Here is a 22,958-nt window from a genome sequence, read left to right as displayed (position 1 = left end):
TAGAGCAGATTTCCTGCAATATGCTTAATAGGCTTTAAGAGGTGCGTCAGGGGACGCCACGCTGAATAACGGGGAGCGCACGGCTGGGATTTGATTTTAATTCCACGTGGGACTGAAGGGAAATTAGAGCCGAAGCGTACCGCCTTGCACGCTGCAGCCCGACGTGCTTGAGCTGCAGGCACAGGGGAAGGCCTGCCGCTTCCTCTGCCTGAACCCCCAAAACACCACGGGCCTAAAGCCCTGCCAATGCTGCTGCTTTTGGAGGCAGAGAGGAGGCAAAAAGGGCTGCGGAGGCTGGGAGTGTCGCTCGTCTACCTGTGCCTCCCTCAGAAAGCTCCAAGCTCCTTCAGCATTGCCTTCCTGCCTGAAAATAAGGACGGTTTTATTTTTCTCCCCTTTCTGTTTACACTGACTAGCAAGGGCTTATTTCCCTCTCGTCCATATTTTCCCTGTGGCTGAATCTCAGGAGGCAAATGCCTTGCATAGCTCTGCCGGGCCAGCAGGATAAGTGGATGAGGAATGCCCCTCAGGCTGCCCCACGGAGCTTGCCTTTGCCAGGGCTCATGAAGCCCACCTTTGTGCGGGGTGCGATTTTGCTGGGCATGAGGGACAGATACGGGCACGAGGGACAGATACGGGCTCTTGGCATGTCCCAGGGCCATGCTTGGTCATTAAACCTGACCAGCGAGGCGCAGGTGAGCACTCAGCGCAGGATTTCGGGAGCCTCACTGGGCCTGGGGGCTTTGCTGTGCACCTCCCCTGGCACGTGCCATCTTTGGGACGTTGCAGCACATTTTGCAGGCTGCCGCTGCTTCCCCACTCCCTGGAGACAAATCCCAGAGGAAAAAAGTTTCCCATTAAATACAAGCAGCCCGGTTTAACATCGCTAGGCACACAGCTTAAGGGCAATGTAAGCTGAGGCTTGTGGAGGGCGCAGGCCTCCATTTGGAGAGCTGCTGGAGGGAGGTAGCTTAGGCAACGCTGACTGGCATTCCCCCCGAGCCGTGGGAAGCCTGGGAGCCTCCAAAGGCAAGTTTTACGGCTGAGACAGAGGGAATCTTCCCTGGCTGAAGGGAAAGGGATTTTTTGCCCCCCCTCACGCCACTGCAAATCCTTTTGTGCTGGGTGGGGAACTATTTGCATTCACTAAAGGAGATGAATGAACCTCCGGCAGCATTCCTGTTGCCTTCCGGCAGCACCCTCCACTCCCCTCCCACCCCGTGCCACCTCCCCGAGCATGGCGCGAGACAGCCAGGGGCCAGCACAAAGCCAGCACCGGAGTGACAGAACAACGTGCCAGTATCTTTTGCTTTTGGAGACAGCATCCAGACTGCCTCAGTGCCTGGGCCCGTCACCCCAAAACCAACTCTGGAGCAGACCCAGGGGGGCTGGCAGAGGGGGCAGCAGGCCACGGCCCTGCAGGGAGCACACAGTGAATTGCCCCACTAGCTTTAGCTGCCAAGCGTGGCGCGCCGAAGCGACGCACGACAAAAAGCAGCCGATCTCATGGCCGACACCAGGCCCCTTTCCTCCAGGGGAGCCCAAAGCCGATGACAGCAAGCGCAGCAGCAGCTTGTGCAACTGTCTGCGAAAGAGCTCGCACAAGCCGGAAAGCTTCTCCTTTCTGCTTCCAGCAGCTGCAGCCTCCAGAAGCCTCTTTGCTCTCGAAGCTGAGCAGAGGCAATGTAAAAACATGCTGCATCACATCCTCCCCGGCCTGCAGCCAACCTCTGCCAGGCATTGGGACTCGCGAGGGTGTTGGCTTACAGCCACAGCGCTTGCAAGCCTCCCCATCCACCTTAGCGTAGCCCTCCGCCCCCATCCCCAGGGGATTCGAGCTCCGAAGCTGATATTCGAGTCACAGCACAGTGATTTAAAGAGCGTACCAGTGTCTTTTACAGCAGTGAGAGCAATAAACCTGCTGTCATGCTCTCTCCCTGCCCCTCATGCTCCTGGGACATCCCAGGACAGGACTCTGCAGGAGACCCCGCCCTGCTTCAACCCCAGAACTGCTTTGCCAGGGCTGAGCAGATGTCACACAGGAAGACCTGAAAGTTGGGGCAGCTTTTAAAGCTCCTGCCCAGCAAACTCCAAACTATGCCAGTCGGCTACTCCATTCCCCGATGCATCCCAGCCTCCGGGGTTCATTTTTACCCACCACCTTGCATCCTGCAGGATCTCACAGCTCAGAAGTGGACCTCCTTTCCACTCATTTGTCCATTTACTACAAAACAACGGGGCCCTGCTCTCTGCTCCAACACACCCACCGCAGTTTAAGCTGGGCATCACATACAAGACAAGGTGGTACCAAAATACACCCATCTGCGTCGCTCCTTCCCATTCACAAGCAAGCAGGTTTGTTACTGGAGTGACTAGCACTGCAGACGGTTGGTGGGTTATACTGAACACAGCAACCTTGGCTTCCTGATTTCAGACTACCACTAAAATAAAGACCACAGCCAGGCTGCCTCTCTGTATGCAGACAGGCTTTCAGGAACAAAGCTACAGTGCTATTTTATGTTGCTTCTGGAGCTGGGACTCCAGCTGAGACTCCTTCAGACGGCACAGGGGCTTGCTACAGGGATGGCACAAGTGACACAGCTCCTGGCCAAACCGGAAAAGGTCTGGAAGTAGCAGGCAGGGTTTTCCCAACATTGCATCAGCCCATTTGCTGAGCTGGAGCGTGAGGCTGGGAGCCGGACACTGTGCAGGTCTCGGGGAGAAGGAAGGCGAGTGGCGCACGGCCTCCCAGCCCTCCCACGTGCCTAGGCTCTGTGCAGTGTTGTGTAACGCTGGCATACAGGAAGGGGCCCTTGGCACAGCAGTGGTTTCGGAGCTGCAGCCACCCTGCCCAAGGCAAAGGGAGCGGAGGGAAGAAGCCCCTAGAGCAGTAAGAAAGAGCAACCCTCGGGCACTGCATGTCATCAGCCTCTCTGAGCCACTGAGCTCAGCCTCGGTCTGGCTGGCCTTTAGGGAGCAAGATGGTGGGCTGGAGGAGCTCTGGTTCACCTTGACCCTTGGATCGTAGCACAGGCTGCTCTCCTCCACCCGGGACCAAGATAAAGCAGCCGTGACACCTGGAAGAGAACAGTCTCCCTCCGAACAACAGATCCCGCCCAAAACACGGCAAGGGGGAAGGAAATAGGGCAGATAGCACAGCGCTGAACAAATACAACTGCTGTGGCCAGGAATGGAGCCATGAGGTTCAAAAAGTCAAGGATTAGAAAGCAAGGATCACAGGGTGCTTGCAAAGCATGAAGATCCCAGACTGGGCAGACCAAGAAGGAGCCCACATCCTAAGCATAGGAGGGCTGTATGGGACTTGAGGGACTTGCTCCCAGCCCGTATGGGCTCTCAGGCTACTCGCACAAGATCCTCACGTGGCCAGGGTGCACATGGCCCTTGCATGCATGTCACTGCTCACAGCTTAAACACTGCAGCTAGCTTCAGCCCTGCATGCTCGCACCTCATGGGAAGCAATGGCTGCTTGGGCCACATGCGGGAGAGCGGAGGAAACTCCTGGCCTGCTCAGCCTCGTTGCCAGCGACAGGCCCAATGCATAGGACAGAGCTGGGTAGCTGGCAAGCTTTGCCTAGGTAACTGTGTTGAGCACAGCAGCTCATTTCAGCCCAGAGTCACTGCCAAGTGCAGCACATGTGCCATATACCTGGCATGAATGTGAGCCAACCTAACCTTACCAGTCTCCTTTCTGAGTACTGGGCTCTCAAAAGAGCCCAAAGGATCCAGCGACCCTCTACATCTGCCCAGGCCCAGCTAACATTGCCTTCACCTGCAACAGGGCTTGGCTGCAGCTAGTTCTGCAACCAGAGAGAAGGGAGGGAAAACCACCCCACCACCAAAGGAGGACCATCAGCTACAGGTAGGAAAACAAAAAACCCAACCCATTCAGTGGCTAGAGCTGCTGCTCAGAGAATTGCTGAGCCAAGCTGGTCTTTCTAGCAGCTTTGCTCATCTCTCCACACCCATCATCCATGGGAAGCCCAGAGGCACCCTGGCTGGCAGCAGCCTGCAAAGCAGCAAGGGGGGGGGCTGTGCTGCCAGCATGCGTGTGGGGCTGGCCCAAAGGCAGCAAGAGGAGGACTGTGCCAGAAACCTGCGCTGGGGTGGTCTGGGGAAGAGATCGGTGCTTTGACACCCAAGTTGAAGGTAAGTCATCATCATTGCTTTGGTTTGCTCACCTGAACAAAGAGGCTGGGCCAGGACCAAACCCACACTTGCTGCACCCTGCCCTATGCTGCGTGTGCTCTGCTGCAGAGCTGGGGGTGGTGGTAGTCCAGTGCATCTGCCTCTGCCCAGGGAAGACTGCCTTGGGGAAAACAGCTTCAGCGCGAGCAAAGGGACAGCATCGTCAACCTTGCAGCAGGATGCAGCACTCCAAACCACACTACTGCAGGAGAAACCTATTTCCCACGGGCCAGCCCTTGAGTGCAGAATCAGCCCCAGGAATCAGAGACTGGAGGGCAAGTTAAAACAGTACTTTGAAACATCACCACCTCCTCAAGCACATCCTGCGTGGCAGAACGGCTCCGCTGTGTTTGCTGCCAGCTTTGAAGATGGCGTCCAGTTCCCCCCAACCTCAGCCCCCAGCACTTGTGGCCTAGGCTGAAGTGGCATTATCCCCAACCATTCTGTCCACTTCCAAGGCAGCTGATGGACACATGACTCATCCCACAACTTTCTGACTTAAGCTGACAAAAAGCAGTGCCATTAAAAAAGAAAAACAAAAGAAAAAAGAAACATGCATAGATGCATCCTTTGGGGGAAAGAGGGGGAGGAGGGTTTTGAGCTGGGGACTACATTTGTGTGAGGAATGCTACAAAAACACACACACAGACTTTCCCACTCAGTGCTGACAAGAGATACAGGTGTTTACGAGCTGACAAAACTATTCTTGTGCCTTTTTCCAGGAAACAAGGAACTTCTGCTTCATTTCTGCCTCTTTGTTACCAGGAATAGTAACCCTCTGCTTTCTCCCTCCATTCCTGCTGGCCATCTCCGTGCTTGTCCTTGCCTCCTGGCACAAACATTGCCAAGGAGCAGTCCCCACTGCCATGAAGGCTGCAGGGTGGGCACAAGCCCCCGGAAACATGCAGCCAGGCTGCCTGGCTGTGCCCAGCACCAGACACCAAATGCACTCAGGAGGAGCCTTGCATTTGAGCACAGATTTGCAGCTGGAGAAGTCTGGACTCAAACTCATTCTGCGGTGAGCTGTCCCGCCTGCCTGGACAGACACGGAATCGTCAGCATCTATTTCTGGGCTCGGGCATTCGAAAAGGAAGTTTCTGAATGAAGTCATCCATCCCTCTGCCTCAGGAACAGGGACATAGCGGTTCTCCCTGCACTCCAGACCCACTAATGAACACCGGGAGATGTCCTGGAGCAGCCCAGCCTTCGGTACCTGCGACTCAGCTGAGCCTGGCTCCAGCACAGCTCCCCAGCCAGCTGTCGCTACACTTGCAAGCCAACCGCCCTCCAGCCCCAAAAACACACACTGAAGAAAGCCTTCCTTCTCCGAGGGATGACACAGCCCACACATCCGTTGCTGGCAGCCACCGCCATCGCTCATAGGGCTGCAACTGGGAACATGGCTGCAGGGGAACGTGGCGCCTCTTGGCTGAGGCTCTCTGTCCAAAAGCAGGAAGAAAAGACTGCTTTCTATCATCGGCTGCCTCCAGCCACCCCCAGGCAGACCTGAGGCCACACTCTGACCCAGCCCGCTGCAGCCAGTGCTCAGCCCAAGCGGGTAAGCCGTTTCAGTGGAGCTGTCTTCCCTGCGCAGGAGAGACACCCGCTACACTCATGGGCTGCAAGTGTGGGCAGAGAGTGCTCATGGCTGTCTGCAAAATGCCCACCCACCACGCTGCCCCATGCTCCTAGATGGCCACATGGGCATTCAAAGGGCACTTTCAGCCTGTGGCTTCCCGTGACAGATGTGGCACCAGGACCTCTGCAGAGCAGGCACCATCCCAGGCACCCCTTGGGGGTGCAGGCCCTTCAGGGCCTCAAGCAAGGGACAGCATCAGCACCCAGCTGAGCCACTAAACACTTTCCCTATCACCCAGCAAAGCAAACTCAGGTGATCCAGCTAATCCCAGCTGAGCCTGGCTCAGCCTAAGGGATGCAGCTGCAGAGTTAACCAAGGTCCTCGCCAATTTGCTAACCACCATATCTCCCCTTCAGGTGGAGGAGAAGGTGAGGCAATCCCCTGTGAGCACCTCCAGCCCAGGACCCAGGCTGTGGCCCCTGGGCAAACAAACATGGGAGGCTGCAGAGGCTCCCAGCCCTCTCCAAGCCCCATGGAGGCATTGCAATGCAGCCGTGGGAAGGAGGAAATCGGGATGCAGAAGCAGCCTGCCAACCATTTGCATCTCCAGTGTCACCAAACTGCTGGTGAATTGCACCATGTCTCTCCCCATCCTCCTCTACAGTTAGCCATTAAAACTCCAACTGCTGCAGGGATTTGTGGATGCAGGTGCCTCAGTTGTTATTAGATTTCTCAGCACTTTATCACTAATAAAGGGGCCAGAAAGAGCAAATTAGAAGAGCTTACCATTATCCTGTCTGAGACAAAACAGTTTCCCTCAATCAAAGCAAGAGCAAGGTACCCAGCGCATGGCTCAGCGCACTGCCTTGCTGGCTGCCCTGAATACTTGGCCTATGAGAGCCTCATGGCAGCTCACCCCAGGCACAGTCAGGCCAGTGGGCTTGAACTCTGCCATGGCATGCTGGAGCAGAGCCTGGCCTGCTCCATGGCACCCGTGAGCAGCCACAGAGAGGAGTAGGAGGGATACTCAGAGCCATAGGGATCTGCTCAATGCAGGACCCACCAGCCTGCCTGATGGGGAGAGGCGCTCCGAGCACAGAGAAAAAGGAGCTGCTTTCCAGGGCATTGTCAGTGCCTGAAAACAGGCCCAACAGAGCCATTCAGAGCGTGAAGGTAAGGCATGAGCTCCGCTTCATCTGCGGCACATCTGCTGAACAGGAGCCAGTCTGGACAAAAAGCAAAGCTGGTTCACACACTCCGTCACATGCACTGGAGGAGGAAAACCCGCTCCTCTCCTGCCTTGAATGGTCCAGAGCAACAGCAGGAAGCTGATTGCCTGCCTTCACGATGGGCTCTCGCAGGCCAATCCATGCCTGGGAAGCTGCACGGACCTGGGCGCAGGAGCACCAAAGTCCAGCGCAGTGATTTCACAGCACGCTTGGGCCCGTGGCCCCCTCTGCAGACCTCCCAGCTGTTTCCAAGGCTCTCATGACGAGGGGACAGGACATGTGCAGTGTCTCCCTGCTGAAGTCAGAATGCAGGCAGAGCTGCAGGGCACCTGCCCTCTGCTTGGGAACTCGGGGCAAAACACAAGAGCATCCACAAAGTGGCTGAAGAAGGACCTGTAGGCCAGGAAGCAGCCAAGGAAACCAGCCCAAGGAAGGTCCTGTGCCACAGACTGCACACTCGGGTGCTGTGGGAGCACAGCTTGGTCAGGAGGCAGCTAGGAGAGCCCCAGACCAGTGCATTCAGCAGGCACCAAGTCATGCAGCAAAGCCCCTTCCCTGGACCTCTGCCACCTTCATCCTCCTTCGCTGTGCCATTGAGCCATGGCTGAGGACGGCTGCAAGCCCCCCTTCTCCTCCTGCCCAAAGGCTAAGGTTTGTTTGCAAGGTAGGAGTCCCTTCCTCGAGGATCAAGAGAAAAAAAAACCCACACATCTTTCTTCCACTGTGCTGAGTCTCCTCTCCTGGACTGACCCCTACCAGACAAGGGGGGAGTAGGGGGGCCAGTGGGGCAGCCCCTGAGGACTCTGAGCCAGCAGCAAAGCCATCAAACTGCTCCTTGGGCTCTCTGGGGAAGGCTGCTCTGCGCCATAGCATCCCTGGGGCCTGACTGCTATTTCAAAAAGGTTTGCCGCTGCCTAGGCTTTTGCCCTTAATGGCACATTATCCTCAATCAGCTATCCCAACAGGGATAGCTGATTCCCCAGGGACTCTTTCCCCAGGGACTGCAAGGCAGGGCTTCTTCTCTGAACAGCCTTCAGAGCCCTTGCCAGATCCTTCAGCTCCTCCTCGCCCCCCCCCCCAAGGATTCAGAGTGGCACAATTTTTCCCCAGGAAGCAGAAGCCATTTAAAAAGGCTTCATTACACAACTATGGCAGATTGCCCTCCCCTGCCCCATCATGGGCACCCCTAAGGATGAGCTGCAGCCACATGGGTTGTGCTTGGAGCGATGCTCAGCCTTCACAGCGGGTGAGGCTAAAACCAGGGAGGGCTCCGCTTTGCACTGCCAGGACACGGCCGGCACCTGGCATGGTGCCCCGTGCTCCCCTTGCAAACGTGCCTTACGCACACGGGCTTCAGTCAGAAGAGGCAGCTCCAGCTTGCCAGGGCAGAGGATTAGTCAGCCCCACTTAGGTCTGATGATTCAGACAGCCTCCAGACCGGAAACTAGAGCTCCAAGGCAGGCTCGGAGCAGGAAACCCGGAGGCTACACAGAGGAAACGCTGGCCTAAAGCTTACGACAGAGCCGCTGGTGCACACGCCCACTTCCCAGCCCCTCGAGAACAGGGTGACAAGGGCTTCACCGTCCCCAAAGCATCCTCCTCTTGCACAGACCAGCTCACCCAGGCATACAGAGCACATCCAAGAGAGCGACCCAGCATGGCTAGACCCACACCAAAGGCGGGGACGAAAAGGAAGGAGAGTTGCGGTTGCCTTCCTCCTCTCACCTTCCTGACAGCACGGACACGAGCCCTATAAACGCAAACGTGTCTGGGAAGGCTGTAGCACACCTCCATCCCCTTTGCTCTCCATAGCGTAGGCCAGCCCGGTTTCAAGCCCTGGGACTGCGTGCCGCCCCCCGCAGCATCCGGCACACAGGCCTGAGCTGCTGTGGGAAGAAGGAGCGGCAGCACACTACACGCTTTCCCCAAGTCGCCTGGCCTGATTTTCTAGAATTGCTCTTCGGAGGTGGGATTGCTGCTTTAACCAGCGCCACCTCGGCTGTGATATCAAGCCACTTCACCTTAAACCCAACGCAGAGCTGAAGGGAGCATCTTTGCTGTGGCAAATTGCCCCCGCCAAACACAGAGCCGTGCCGAGCCACAGAGAACAGCATACAGTAAGAGTGACAGCACAACTCTCCAGGCAGGCTCCAGCTCACAGGAGACTTTCTTTTGTGAAGTAAAAAAAAAAATATATATATAATCTGCAGTAAACACACCTGAGCTTTTGGCAAGATACAGTGAGCCTGCTGCCTTTCCAAGGCAAAGCCTGAGCATTTATCTCTGAGCAGAGAAAACCTGGATGCACCTAAGATTGTTACTAATGTGGACACTGAGTTTCCCAACCAAATCCTTTTTAATCTAAGGGCTGCTGCTTTTCTTTATTTGCCAGCGCTTGAATCCAAGATCCTGTACTAGCCCTTGGCTCCTTTCTCCCCTCCAAGCCTAAACAAGGCTATCAGATTCAGCGAGATAAGCACAGGAGCCGAATCACAGGCCCATGATTTCACCATGAACTCCAGATGAGGGATTTCTCCTAGGCCTAGCAAGCCTAGAATTTTTCTTGGGTAACCTTTCCGCTGTTCCCAAATCCACCTCTATCCTGAAGCCAGAACACCCTCTCATCACGACTCCATTTTAAGAAATGCCACCAGGTTAAAAGATCAGTCAAGGCAATTGTTCCTTTAGCTGTGTCCAACACCCCAGATAATCACTGCCTCAAGTCCACATGCTCCTTTCAGTGGCTGCCTTATTTCTTTATACATGGATAAGATGGAGCAGCCTCCCCTCCTCCTCTCCAGAATTGGAGCAACGGTACAGGCATGGAAGAAGCTCAGCCTCAAAGCCAGCCACTACCAGCCCTGCTCGCCCTGCAAAGCCAGACAGTTCCCCCAGAAACCTGGCTTCAAAGGTCACGCAGAAGTGCTCCCCCACACAGGCAAACCCCGTTTTGGCAGACTGAGGAAGGGGTGCCTTCGGTGCACACCAGTCCTCCTAGAGCAGGGAGAAGTCCGACTACTTCACATCACTCAGCAAGTTGAGGCAGGAGAGATTTCAGGCCAATTAAGAACAGATTTGGGTGCCTTCAACTTAACTGGGAAAGGCTGGCTCAGAGCACCAGGAGGTGGAAGGAGGATTAGGCAGAGCACGGCTGATGGAAGGGGAGCAGAAAAGGCAAGGAAAAAAAAAAAAAGCAGGAGACAAACTGCTACAAAACAGACTGTTCGCATGCACGCAAACAGCAGCTCGATCAAGTGCGCTCGGGAAACGAAGCCTCCGAAAGTTGCAGCTGGTCCCTCCCTTCCTCTATTTTTATGCAACCAGAAAAAGCTGCCGAGCCCTGCCTCTGTAGCCATCTTCCCTTCCAGCAGGCAGCTCGCAAAAGCGCGAGGGAGGGTTTTGAAAGGTCAGCTGTCTCCCTGATATACGAACAAAAACACAACACAACCCACTCCCAGCGTCTCTAATCCAGACCCTCCGCACGCCTCTCTGTCTGTGCCATTGCTGCAAGGTAACCTGATTACAAGATGGGAGAGCGAGCCGCTGTCTGGAGCCACCCTCAGCCCAAGTGTTTGCACCTAACTTCAGGCCAACAGCACCAAAACCCAGCACACCCAATCCCAACCGCTGCTCAAAACTAACCCGTTAACTCATTTCTGCCCTCAAATTTAGCTGTTGGTTTGTTTTCCTTCAAGAGCACTTCATGTTTAGGCCTTGGAGACAACAGCCAGGACACAGCATCTCCCAGCTGAGCAGCGAGAGCCCCTTTCCCACCCTTGTGTTCACAGTCCCAAGCTTTATTCATTTGCAATGATCTGGGGGAGAACAGGGAGTGGTGCTGCGTCACCGGGGACCCAGAGGGATTGGGTTTAATGGCAGTATCTAGAGAGGCTCTTTGCAGCAGCCTCAAACACTTCCAGAAATCATCTCTGTATTATAACCAAGGATGATGATGGGGGGCTGACAATCAAGACCCCCCCCCTCCTTTTTCTTTTTAATCCAAAGTAGGAAGATGATGAATTAGAGGCTTTAAACATGGGTTACCACCTGTTTGCCAATAAAATCTACCAGAGTAGGTTGTAGCAGTACCAGAGACTATGTTTTCCCTGGCAATTACTGTAGGCTCACAAATGCATTTGGACTTTTCTTTTTGTTCTTCTTCTCCAAACTGTTTCTCTTCTGCTGTCTGCAAACCCCACCCTCAGTGACAAGCCACTGGGTCTAGACTAGTCTGCTTCACCAAGTTAAAAAATACCTGAGGAAAAAAAAAATAAAACAAACAAAAACCTCAAAAGGGAGAAAATAGCCTGTCAACAGCAGCAAACCCAGGCAGGGTTCATAACACCAGCTCCACTCCCTCAGAGCAGCTGGACAGGAGTGGGCCATTTCTTCAACACCAGGCAGGATCCCAGCTGCTGCAAAAAGGAGCCTCTTCTTACCCCACCTGTGAGTTGTGAGAACCAGCCCTGGATATCAGTCATAACCTTCAGCAGCTACATGGATTTGGCAGGATCATTACTTTCAGTTCTGCCTGATGCTGAACAGAAACAGCTAAAGCTCAAGCCCTGCTTGATTTCACCTTGGTGATGCTGAGCAGTAGGATGCAGCACCAGAAGCTGCCTGCAGACCCTGGAAAGCAGTTGTTGTGTCAAGTGGATACACCAGGTGTGGAAGATTTTCCACACATTAGTGTGAAATCCATGGGCAGGCTGGCACATGAAACCGAGACTGGGAAGGGGAGCTGGGTCTGGGCAGGCGGCCTTCAGCACCCCACTGAAAGGCAGGAGAGCCAGTCTGGGAGGCAGGGCTGCGGGAAAGTGCCAGGGATCAGCTTTGCTTAGCCACCATCCCCATCAGGGCCTGCTCATTCACACCTTTCTCACACCCTGGCACGTGCCCTCCCTTGCCAGCTCCAGCCCCCCTCCCAGCACACCGCCTTGCACCCAGCACCTGGAGAAATACACCCCATGGCAGCAAATGCCATGCTGCCCCCATCAAAGGGGGAGCAGAGGTTAAAACCGTCAAGCACGCAGTTTATTTGCCAAAACTAGCGCCAGCGATGCAGAACAAACAGCACAGAATAATCTCTGCTACCATTAGACGACAGCAGAGGCAAGGCAGAGATTTGTTTTTACAAGCAGGAGACAGATATGCTGCACTAATCTGTTCTGCTGTGGCGACTCCACTTCTGTGGTCCCGAGCAACTGATGGAGATGTTATTTGCCCCCATGATATGGGGCAATAAAAGTCGTGTTTTTTCCTTCTCCTGCTCAATAGCCACAACGAAGGAAATGCGGAAGTTGGCTTACAGCTATACACGGAGACACGTGACTGACCCAAGACAGCTTTGCAATGGAAAAAAATCCTCTCTGAAACATCGGGTGTGGGTTCACAGTTGGGTTGAGCTGATCTAAGTGAGCTGTGCCGCCAGCCAGCACAGCCCTGCCCTCCCACCACCGCCGCAGCCCGGCAGGCTGCATCTCATCCTGTGGCCGTAGCCGTCAGACACTGAGACTCGCTGTGGCCCCTTCGTTCATGTCGAGGTCCCTCCTGCATCATGCCCGTGGATGGCTCCTCAGCAGAGCATCTCCTGCCTGACATGGGTGTCAGCGCAGCTACCCCGGCACCAACTCAACAGGAGCATGTGCTCTTAAGGGCAATCACGCCAGGGATTGATGCTCACTGCTCACACACTGCCTTGTTCAGCTGTGCTAACAGTCTCTCTGGGCTGCTAAAAGGCTCTTTACTTAAAAGTCCCTCTCAGTAATACTGTTATTTTCCTGCTGGGCACATGTACCAAAGAATTACATTATCTTCGCAATAAAACCTAGCAAAATCTGGCATGTTACTCCACTGGTACCACCACAGAAATGAGCCCCGATGAACTGCTGAATTCAGGGACCCTGGCAGCTTCAGTTTTTCTCTCTGCTTTTATTACAGGTGGAGCAATTACTACTGCACTCCCAAAGTGCTAATTCCACTGCTCTGCTCCACCCCATGCACTCCTGGCTGGGAGATGAGGTCCCATGTGCTTCTGCAAGCCAAGCCTTGAGCTGAGACAGACCATCAAGAACCTATGCTTTCTATAAATGCTCAGTCACAGGGCCTTAAAAAAGCTGCCTTTAATTTCTCTGGCAAATGAAATCAACCTTCCACATTTCTACAAACAGAGTCCTTGGCCATGGGGACCTTGGGAACTTCTGGGCCCATGAGAAGTTCCTCAAGTGTGATGAAGGAGCCACGAGGAGAGCTGATCCCCTCCCTGTCTCCTCCTGCCGCAGCCAAGCACCCGTCCAAATGAAAATTGTGCACACCCCAGACAAAAGGCACTGTCCCCATTGGGAAAGCTGCACGCCAATCAAAGAGAGAGACAGGCTCTGGGAGAACAGCCGTTCAAACCAGACCGCAAGCCCAAACCACGCAGCTGGCTCATACGCAGTGAGGCCAGCACATGGCACCTTCAGGGACCCCAGGCACTTCCAACCCACTTTGCAAAGCAGCTCAGAGCCACTCCAGCAGCTCTGAGCACAGGAAGGGAAACTCTGTATGCTTTTTGGAGCACACACATTGCTCCGAAGGGAGGAGAGATCTCCCAGAATGTTCAGAGTGGCCTACAAAAGCCTGCCACGGTTAGAAAAAGGCTTCTTCCCTTTGTGCGGCAGGCTATTTTGGAGATGGGGGAGTGCAGCTGTGAAGTTCATCCTCAGAGGAGGAAACTTACTGGAACAGAGCACGTCTGATTGAAAAAGCTGCCAGGAGGTTGGCTTGGTAGTTTATGGTCTGGTGGACTAAGCCACAGAAATCCTGAGAGCCACAACTCACAAAGCCCAGCGAAAGCGAGCAGGAAGTCAGAGAACTGCCGAACTGAAACCCAAGCCCAAAAGGCAACCCCTTCTACCTTGGGGGTGGGGGGAAGCTATTTTTGTCCTTATGTTAAAGCCTCCCTGGGGTGCTTACAAGATGCAGAGCGGCTGCATTCGATCCTGGGGAAGGGCCGCGAGGCTCTACAGCCCGCCAGCAGCAGGCATGCAGCTCGCTGAGCCTGCCGCAACACGAATGAGGCACTTTGATTTGTCAGCGCATCAGTTGAGACCTCGGCCCGGCCCACAGCCTGAGCACACAAAAGCCACGGTGTTTGCTGAAAAACGTTAACTCGAGCTCATACAAGGCCTCGGCTCTCCCCGGGCTGCAGCTGCCCGCTCCGAGGCGGACAACTGTCCCGAAGAAGGCCCTCTTACTGCCTCTGCTCTGGGGCTGACAAAGGCCCAGCTCACATAAGGCTGGCAGAGCAAGAGCCATCCTCAAAGCAGGGCTTCTTCAGACTGGGGAAAAGAAAGGGGGAAAAAAAAAAATCCAGGCAGCAGAGACACTGGGCACAGCTCAGGATCTTGGCAGCACAGTGACACTTCGGGAGAGCAGCAGACCTATGAAATTCCATGAACTCAGATTCTGAGCCACTGGGTATTAGGAACACACACATCCATTTTCCCTTTCAAATCATTAACGATCACTATTTCCCATTAGGGGATCTCTCTCTCAGCTTATCTTTAGCACATAGACAGCGTTACCAGCCCCCTGGCAGAACATATACATCAGCAGCACTTCGACACACACTTTCAGCCTTATAACAAGGAGCATCTCTGGAGCAAGAATAACAGCATAGGGACTCATTTCCTTCACCACTCATCACAGCCTAGCTTCCACTATAAAAAAATTTTGCTAACTCTCACCAGCTCCTCAGCAAAAGGCATTGTGCAAAAGGTAGGCTCACCACTGGAGCTTGCTTGGTGGAGTTACAGCGCCATGACCAGCTGCACAATCTCCCTCTTATCCACCTCAAGCAAATGCTGAAGTATTTTTCAGGCTCATCTTATCTTAAAAAGAGACAATACTGACCCAAGACTTCAGCACTATTTACACTTGAACAGCTGCTAGGAAAAAGAAGAAGAAGAAAAAAAAAAAAAGAGATTGAGCTGTTTCACTCTATTTTTGGTTTTAGAAACCCACCAAGATCATAAACACCTTTTGTAAATATTGACCACCACAGAATGCAGTTGTCCTTTTTTTTGGCTCTGCTTCAGCACAAAGGTGCAATCTAGGAATATCATTGCCCCTTCTACCCTGGACATCCAAAGATGAGCACTAGCCAGATGGCTCAGCAGAAAGCAGAGTGCATGTATTAATCCTCTCCGATCAGCAAGCCATTTTCCGCCCTTTGGTTTTATTGTGAGCAGGGAGCAATCAAGTAGTGATGCTCACTGCAAGCCCAGGCCTGCAAATACGAGCCCAGCTTAGGTCTGCTTGGGCGATCCCCCACTCCACTTCCCAGTTGTACATTCATTTACTAACCAGAGCTCCATCCTGAAACAGGAGTCACTGAACAAGGGCATCCAGTGCCTCTACATCAAGAGGCATGCAACGATGAAGTAGGGGCATAGTACTGCTGATGAGCCAGCCAGCCATCTCATCACATATCTGGTCTTCACAGTAGGACTAGCCCCAAAACACGCTTGCTGCACACAGCCATCTCTCAAAGCCAGATGAGTGCTCTGGGCTGGTTGTACAAGCAGGTCTCTGAAATGCAAAGCCAGTTGCCTCTACTCATTGCAGGGATAAACACAGAAACAAGGTACCAAACACCTTTCGAATATTATTTTTAGTCTTTAGGGATGAAACTGCTGCTTTCTGCCTTATTTATCCAGAGAACTCACCTAGGCAGCAGTAAATCCACAGGCAAGCACAGTCATTTTACCAAACACACAGGCGAATAGATGCAAAACTCATACAAGACAAAAAAAAGAATTATCTAGGAGAAATTCACGGTATGAGCTGTTTTTTGAACAGCTACAAGTGCCACAGTCACCTCACTCTGCAGCGCTGTTTTTATATATTCAGAAGACACCACGTGTTTACTTAACAGAGTCTGCAAAAAACGTGGGTTTTTTGCTCTACTAGCTTCTTCCCCTCCCCGGAAACAACCGTCTCCAAGAGCCCACGAGTTCCTCGCAGCCCTGCTTGCACAACCGGGGTCAGCAGCCATCCCCAGTGAAGCCCCAGCCCTGCAAACACTGCCAACACTCACGCCAGCAGGCCGCCCCTCCCAAAAGCAGCGGCCCTGCTCTTCCCGGTGCTTTTCAGGATGTGGACACCATGGGAGCCTACTCCCAAGGGCCCATCCTGCCCCCTGAGCAAAGCCACGGGATCTGCCTGTGCCCGCTAACTCTGCCCCGAAAGATCAGCCCACCTCCAGGAATTGCCTAGAGAACAGCAGGATGCAGTGCTGGCACGTCACTGACACAATGTAAACCACGAAGTCACTGCTTTGTCGGGAAGGGGCATACTTAAAAATAAGTGCTCTATTAAATGGAACATTTTAAGACTGTAATTATGTATTTATCAAGGTAGCCAGCATTTGAATAAATAAAGCACTGCCTGATTTCACCATTACTTCCTGCTGCTCTCAGTTTCCTCCATTGAAAAGGACGACATGAAAGACATTTTCTATTAGCATTCCTCAAGCCAGCAACGGGGGTTTTCTCCTCCCATCCCATATCTCGCTCTTCACTGCCCTACTACTGCGTGGGAGCGGTGCATACTCCCAGGGCAGGCTGAAAAGCCTAACTCGAGAAATGGTCTCCTTGGGAAATTCAAAAGCAGCCGAACACCCAACTGAGAGTTATTAAGAAAGTAAATAAATTGCCATCTTCCCTGGAGGCAAAGGATGGATCTGTGAAACGCCCAAAATCAGCATCTCGCGAGTGCTTTGAAGAGCGCAAGCTACCCGTTATCGTTATGAAAATCAGGTATCCACAGGGCAGAGCGGCAGCAGCAGCTCTCCCTCGGCACCGATATAAGCGCGCTGCGGAGCAGTGAACCGCGGCTGGCCGGCTCGCTCCCGGGCCGCCGGCAGCGCCGCAGGGCTGCGGCCGCCCGCCGGAGGCCGAGGGCAGCGCGCAGGCCGCGGCGGCGGCGGGGCGGTGGCCGGTCCCGGAGCTCCACCCCAGCCGGGGCACCCCGAGCACCGGGGGGTCCCGGAGGGCGACCCAGGCGGGCAGGGCCTGCGGGAGGCGCGGGGCCACGGAGGGGACGGCACCTGGGGCGAGACGGGACCCGGTATCGGGGCGCGGGGGGGATCCTCGGGAACCGGCGCCGGGCCAGGACGCGGTACCGGGGCGCGGGGGCAGGGATCCTCGGGAACCGGCGCCCCGCAGGGACCCGGCACGGGGGCCGCGGGGGGGATCCCCGGGAACCGGCGCCGCGCCGGCACCCCGTGGGCAAGGACCGGCTCCGAGCTTGGGCCCGGTGCACGGCCGCTCTCGGCCGGGGCGGGCGGCGCGGCGGCGCCGGTGCTCACCGAGCAGCAGGAGCTTGACCTCGCGCGCCGCCTTCTCGCCGTCCTCGCGGAGGTTCTTGTCGATCATCCGGGAGCGCTCGGCGGCCGCCTTGTCCTCGGCGCTCACGGTGCAGCCCATGGCGGCGGCGGCTCCCTCCCCGCGGGCTGCCGGCGGGCTCTGCGCTGTGCCGCTCCGCGCCGCGCCGGGGGCGGGGCGGGGCCGAGCGGCCGGCGGGCGGGGGCGGGGCGGGGGCGGGTCTCCGCCGTTGCGAGGCGGGGCCCGGAGCCGCCGGCGGGTGGGGGCGCTCGCGGCGCGGCGCGGCGCGGCGCGGGGTCGCGCTCGGAGGCGGGCGCGGCGCGGCGGGTATTGTGCGGGGCGCGGGGGGCCGTGCAGCGGGCCGGGCGGTGCGCTGCCCTGGGCCATGCCCTGCCCCAGGGGAAATGTGCACTGGGCCAGGCTGGCCCCAGGGTGCCATGCCCCACTGGGCCGTGCTGTGCCACAGAGGTGCTGTTCACTGGGCTGGACTGGGTGCTGGGGTGCCATGTCCTATGGGTGCCATGCATTGGGCCAGGCTGTGCTGCTCACTGAGTGTTGGGCCATGCTGTGCCCCAGAGGAGATGTGCATTGCACTGGGCTGGGCCCCGTGGATGCTGTGTGCTCTGTCAAGCTGGGCCCTGAGATGCCATGTCCCCTTGAGCATACTGTGCCCCGGAGTGGATGAGCACCAGGCCAGGCTGGGTCCTGGGGTGACGTGCCCCATGGGTGCCATGCACTGAGTCATGCTGTGTCCGCAGGAAGACATGCATTGGTCCAGGCAGGGCCACTGGGTGCCATGTCCCATGGCTGCTGTGCTTTGGGCTGGGCTGTGTCCCAGGATGCCATGCCCCAGGGTGCTTTGAATTGGCCCATGGTGTGGCCTGAGTGAGCCAGGCATTCAGCAGTCCCAGCTCTCTCCTCCAATGAGAGATACTCCAGTCCCTTACTCATCTCGGTGCTATGAACTGGACCATGCTGTGTCCCAGAGGTGCCATGCACTGGGCCAGTCTTAACCTCAGGGTGCCATGTCTCATGATTGCCATCAACTGGGCTGGACTAGGACTCCAGGTGCAATGTCAAGAATAAGAATTGGGGGAGCTGGAAGTTGTGCACTCTGTGAGCTGGACCTCGTCTCTGCACACGGAGAGCGTCCAGCTGACCAAGCGCGTGTGGTGTGTGGGGGGCCAAACAGGACCTCCTGAATGCCAGTGAGAGCTCTGACAACCAGAGCAGGGCCTCATCCTGCTCCCAGGCAAAGGCAGCAGGCAGATGCTCTGTTGCTGCCCAGGCACGGGACCTGCACCGAGGCACTCTGGTGCTTGGGGGTAGTGGGTGATCCTGCGCAGAGCTGTCCTGCCTCCCTGCAGCCAGCATCACCCCTCCTGGCCAGGCAGCCTCAGCCCAGCTGAGCTGGCTCAGGCACTCAGCCCACAGCACAGCCCTGGCCAGCCAGGCATCCAGCTCTTGGGCCCAGCACCAGGGGCTGCCAAGTCCACAAGGGTGCAGGTGACGGACTAACACCACTGGCCCCCACAGCCCCTCCAAGAAGAAGATGCAGTGCATTTCCAACATCTCCATCATGGTCATGTACCTGATGTACTTCCTGGCCGCGCTCTTCGGCTACCTCACTTTCTATGGTAAGCCCAGGGAGCAGTGCAGGGGACCTGCCTGGCCCAGGTGATGTCCCAGGGACAATGCTGGTCTCCTGCCTGTTGCCCCATGGGCAGGCCCTGGCATGCAGCGGGCCAGGGCGGTGGGGCAGGGCTGACCCCATGGCTCTGTGCTGGTGCCCACAGGCCGTGTGGAGTCGGAGCTGCTGCACACATACAACAAGGTGGACCCCTTTGATGTGCTGATCCTGTGCGTGCGGGTGGCCGTGCTGACAGCCGTGACGCTCACTGTGCCCATTGTCCTCTTCCCGGTGAGTGTTTCCTGGGGATGCTAGGCAGCACCAGCACAGCCACGGGCAACCACCTGGCCGCCCACGGGCCATCGCAGGGCCTCGGCACTCAGGAGATCCCTTGAGACAGGAAACTGAGGCAGGCGGCAGGGCTGGGGTTGGGCAGGGGCTCCCCAGGCTGGCTCTGGGCAGGCTGAACAGTTTGCAGGAGCAGCTGCCCCCAGAATGCCTGGAGCCCGGGCTGAGCTGGGGCCGGAGGGCCTGGAGTGGGCCCCTGGCACCCGGGATGGCGCGTGATGCTCCTGTCCCCGTGCCCAGGTGCGCCGGGCCATCCAGCAGATGCTGTTCCAAGGCAAGGACTTCAGCTGGGTCCGTCACATCATCATCGCTGTGGTCCTGCTGACCTTCATCAACCTGCTGGTCATCTTCGCCCCCTCCATCCTTGGCATCTTCGGCATGATCGGTGAGGGGAAGTCCCCGCTCCTGCCCCCAAGAGGGCACTGGCCCCGGGCACAGCAGGTCCTGCCCATACCCCAAGGCCCTGGCACCTGGGCTTGTGTTGGGGGTCGCCAGCAGGCAGGGGTAGGAGTGTTGGGTGCTGTCCTTCCCATGCTGCCCCGTGCCTCGGTTTCCCCTTCTCACCATACCAGCCCCAGAAGGTGTCCATGGGTCTGTGGTGCCCACAGGGCTCATTACCCTGCCAGCAGCACCCTGACAACCCCGTCACAATGCCCAGGCCTGAGGGCCCTTTCCCTGGGGGGAGGCAGAAGAGTCACAGGTGTCTGCAGTACGGCTGGGCTCTGTTCGCCCTTCGCCCTGGTTATTTCCCTCGATCTGTGAAGTCGTGTGCTCTGTGGCCACCGCGATGGCTGGAGGGGGGCACCTGGGGCTGGTGCCAGGACAGCACATCCCCGGGTTCCCAGAACGCCGTGCCAGATCTGGGGGGAGAGGGCAAGGCCTGGCCCAGCAGCACGGTTGGCAGGGCTCAGCCACGGGGCCGAGACCTGCTGCCCGCTCTGTCCCTGTCTGCTCCAGGTGCCACGTCCGCTCCCTGCCTCATCTTCATCTTCCCCGCCATCTTCTACATGCGCATCATGCCCAAGGACAAGGAGCCGCTGCGCTCCCCTCCCAAGATCCTGGTGAGCCCTGGGCGCCTGCCATCAAGACGTAGGGATGGGCCGGGCCGGGATGTCCCCAGGGCTGGGCCGGGCATGAGCCCTGGTCCCTTGGGGACTGTCCATGCTGCAGTGCCAGGCACCGGGGATGGTTCCTACGCTCCCTGAGGGGTAGTGGGGATGCTGGCGCCAGGCAGCTTGCCAGGGGAAAGCCCGCAGACAGGGCTGGGCTCTCCCCGGTCCCCGCTTGGGTGGGGGACACTGCCAGGACTCCTGGTTTCCCATCCTGGCTCTGCCACTGCCCTGGGGCCCCTGCGCTGGGGGTGCCATGAGTCACGGCAGGGCTGGAGATGGACCCAGGCGTCCTGGCTCTCCCGCCTGATGCAGCTAGGAGGGCCGCGGCACCCCGGGTTGGGCTGAGCCGGCTCCCTGCTGACCCCTGCTCTGTCCCCCACAGGCAGCCTGCTTCGCCCTCCTCGGGGTGCTCTTCATGATCATGAGCTTGAGCTTCATCATCATCGACTGGGCCACGGGGGGTGGGAAGAGCGGCGGCAGCCACTAGCTGTCACTGGGGGCTCAGACCAAGCTGCCCCCGCACTGGTGCCCTGGGGAGAGCCAGCCCCGGGGAGAGCTCCCTACCCCGCCGCTTGGACTGTACCACGACCCCCGCGCTGCCCACCAGGCACACCCAATGCCCTCCGCCTACGCTGCCCGTCCTTGCCCACCAGGGAAGGGGCCCCATGTGGCCCCACGCTCACAGCGTGGGACAGAGCCCTGGCCCGTGTGGGGGCCCCCGGCCCGTGCCAGGGAGGGGGGTGAGCCCGGGGCCACAGGATCAATGCTGTGCCCACACCTCCGGCGCATCCCCTCCCGCTGGGTGCCTCAGTTTCCCCATCTGGAAAATGGGGAGAACATTTCCCTACCTCACCGGAACTGGCTGTGAGCTGGACCTCGTCTCTGCACACAGAGAGCATCCGGCCACCGGCAGCGGGCACTGCCAAGCGCATGTGGTGTGGGGGGGCCAAGCCAGTGACAGCTCTGACCACCAGTGTCTGCAGGGGTCATGTCTGGGGGACCAGGACTCCCCAGGCAGGCAGCTGGGCCCCCAGCAGGGCTCCTGTGGGGCGCTGTGGTGCCCTCTCTCCCTGCTGCCCCATGGACAGTCAGCTCCCACCTGCCTTGTCTCTCGGGAGCACCCTGGTCCCTGCGCAAGCGGGGAAATGCAGTCCTGCCATCGAGGCTGCACGGGAGCCAGTGCCGTCGCAGTACCCAGTATGCTGCTATCGAAGTTGCTGGGGAGTTGTCGGCCAGCAGCCGTGTCCCCGGGACCATACCAGCTGCCCGAGCCCCCCCGAGGGGTAGCACTCGCTCGGGGCCAGCTCCCGGCCCAGGCAGAGAGGGGAGGCTTTCGAGCGTCTCTCCTTTACGCCCACCGGTGCCTGGAGCCCAGACGCCAGGGTGACGGGCACGCACCCGCTCCAAGCAGTGCCAGCGGGGCACTGCTGCCTGGCCTGCACCCAGGGCCAGCGCCCAGGGCCCCGCACTCCTCTTCCGTCTGGCCCCACCGTGGCGCTCCTCCAAGCCATGCCAAAAACGGAGAGCAGCTCTCCCTCCCTCCGCGCCTTCCTGCCTGCTGCCTCCTATGGGCGGCGGGCCGGCAGCGAGCTGGGTGGCTGGCGAGGGCAGGCAGTGCCCGGGGGCTTTTCTGCAGCGCTGAGATTGCAGAGGTGGGAGCGGGGCTGGGGGCTCCACAGGCAATTGCGGTAAATAAGAGACGTATTTTTTTATCGGGGTGGTGGAGGCTGGGATGCTTTTTATAAATACTGTACATACGAGTAGCTCTTTTTGGATGTGTTGCGTTGCTCACGGTAGTTCAGTATAGTGTACATACCTGTATAAGGCAGTGGGCGGGGGAGAGCCAGCCCCAGCTGCGGGGAGCCCGCCCGAGCCTCCCGGCCTAGCCCTGCACGGCGCCACGGGGGCGACACTTTTAAATTATACGTGGGAACGAGACCTGTACTGGAGAGGAGTCCAACCACCGACACCTTTGGCAATAACAATAAAGACAATGTGAAGCCTGCCCGGGTCTGGGGCGTTCCTGGGCCAGGAGAGGAGCCGGCCCCCGCCAGCGCAGGCACGTGGTCCCCCGGGCACAGTGCGGCTCCAGGGCACCCGCCCACTGGGGCAGCATGGCCACGGGGACCCCAGCGGGGCTCGCACAGCAGGCGAGAGCCCCCAGGGCTGGGGACAGGGTGCGCAGGGCTCCCAGCCCTGGGGCACGCAGGGAGGACCGGCAGGCCCTGGGTGCCTGGGAGCCCTACACCACCACAAATGGCACCCTGCTCATGGCCAGGCCACCCTGCCATGGGCAGGGGCATCCTGCAGCCTGGGGCAGGGGCCCTGTGGGTGCCTGACAGGCCCCTTCCCAGCCCCAGAGCCCCGACGCCTCCCCCCTCTGCAGGCACACTGCCTTCATCTCACTGGCACCTGGGCCCTCATTAGATGCCCAGGGCACCAGCCAGCTTGTCCTGCTCGTTAACAGGCCCTCATTAGTGCTGT

The 22,958-nt window shown here is 57.5% G+C and overlaps 2 protein-coding genes across 2 annotated transcripts in view; one reads left to right on the top strand and one right to left on the bottom strand.

The window, feature by feature from the left end:
- The window catches only part of GNAI2 (G protein subunit alpha i2), a 63,243-nt gene extending 45,687 nt beyond the window's left edge, over positions 1-17,556 (bottom strand). Inside the window, exon 1 of the mRNA XM_067303680.1 lies at positions 17,369-17,556. Coding sequence (XP_067159781.1) covers positions 17,369-17,486 — 118 coding nt within the window. The 5' untranslated portion in view covers positions 17,487-17,556. The remainder of the gene's footprint in view (positions 1-17,368) is intronic.
- A 1,370-nt stretch (positions 17,557-18,926) lies between these two features.
- LOC136993186 (sodium-coupled neutral amino acid transporter 3-like) lies at positions 18,927-22,473 on the top strand. Its single transcript, XM_067303575.1, has 5 exons — positions 18,927-19,021; positions 19,181-19,305; positions 19,603-19,747; positions 20,320-20,423; positions 20,857-22,473. The coding sequence occupies exons 1-5, from the start codon at positions 18,937-18,939 to the stop codon at positions 20,959-20,961; spliced, it is 564 nt and encodes a 187-aa protein (XP_067159676.1). The 5' UTR covers positions 18,927-18,936; the 3' UTR covers positions 20,962-22,473.
- Positions 22,474-22,958: the final 485 nt, after the last annotated feature.

The sequence above is a fragment of the Apteryx mantelli genome, chromosome 12, assembly GCF_036417845.1.
Source record: "Apteryx mantelli isolate bAptMan1 chromosome 12, bAptMan1.hap1, whole genome shotgun sequence".
NCBI classification, from domain to species: Eukaryota; Metazoa; Chordata; class Aves; order Apterygiformes; family Apterygidae; genus Apteryx; species Apteryx mantelli.
Note: the sequence above shows the minus strand (reverse complement) of the source record. Positions and strands in the feature narration are given on the sequence as shown.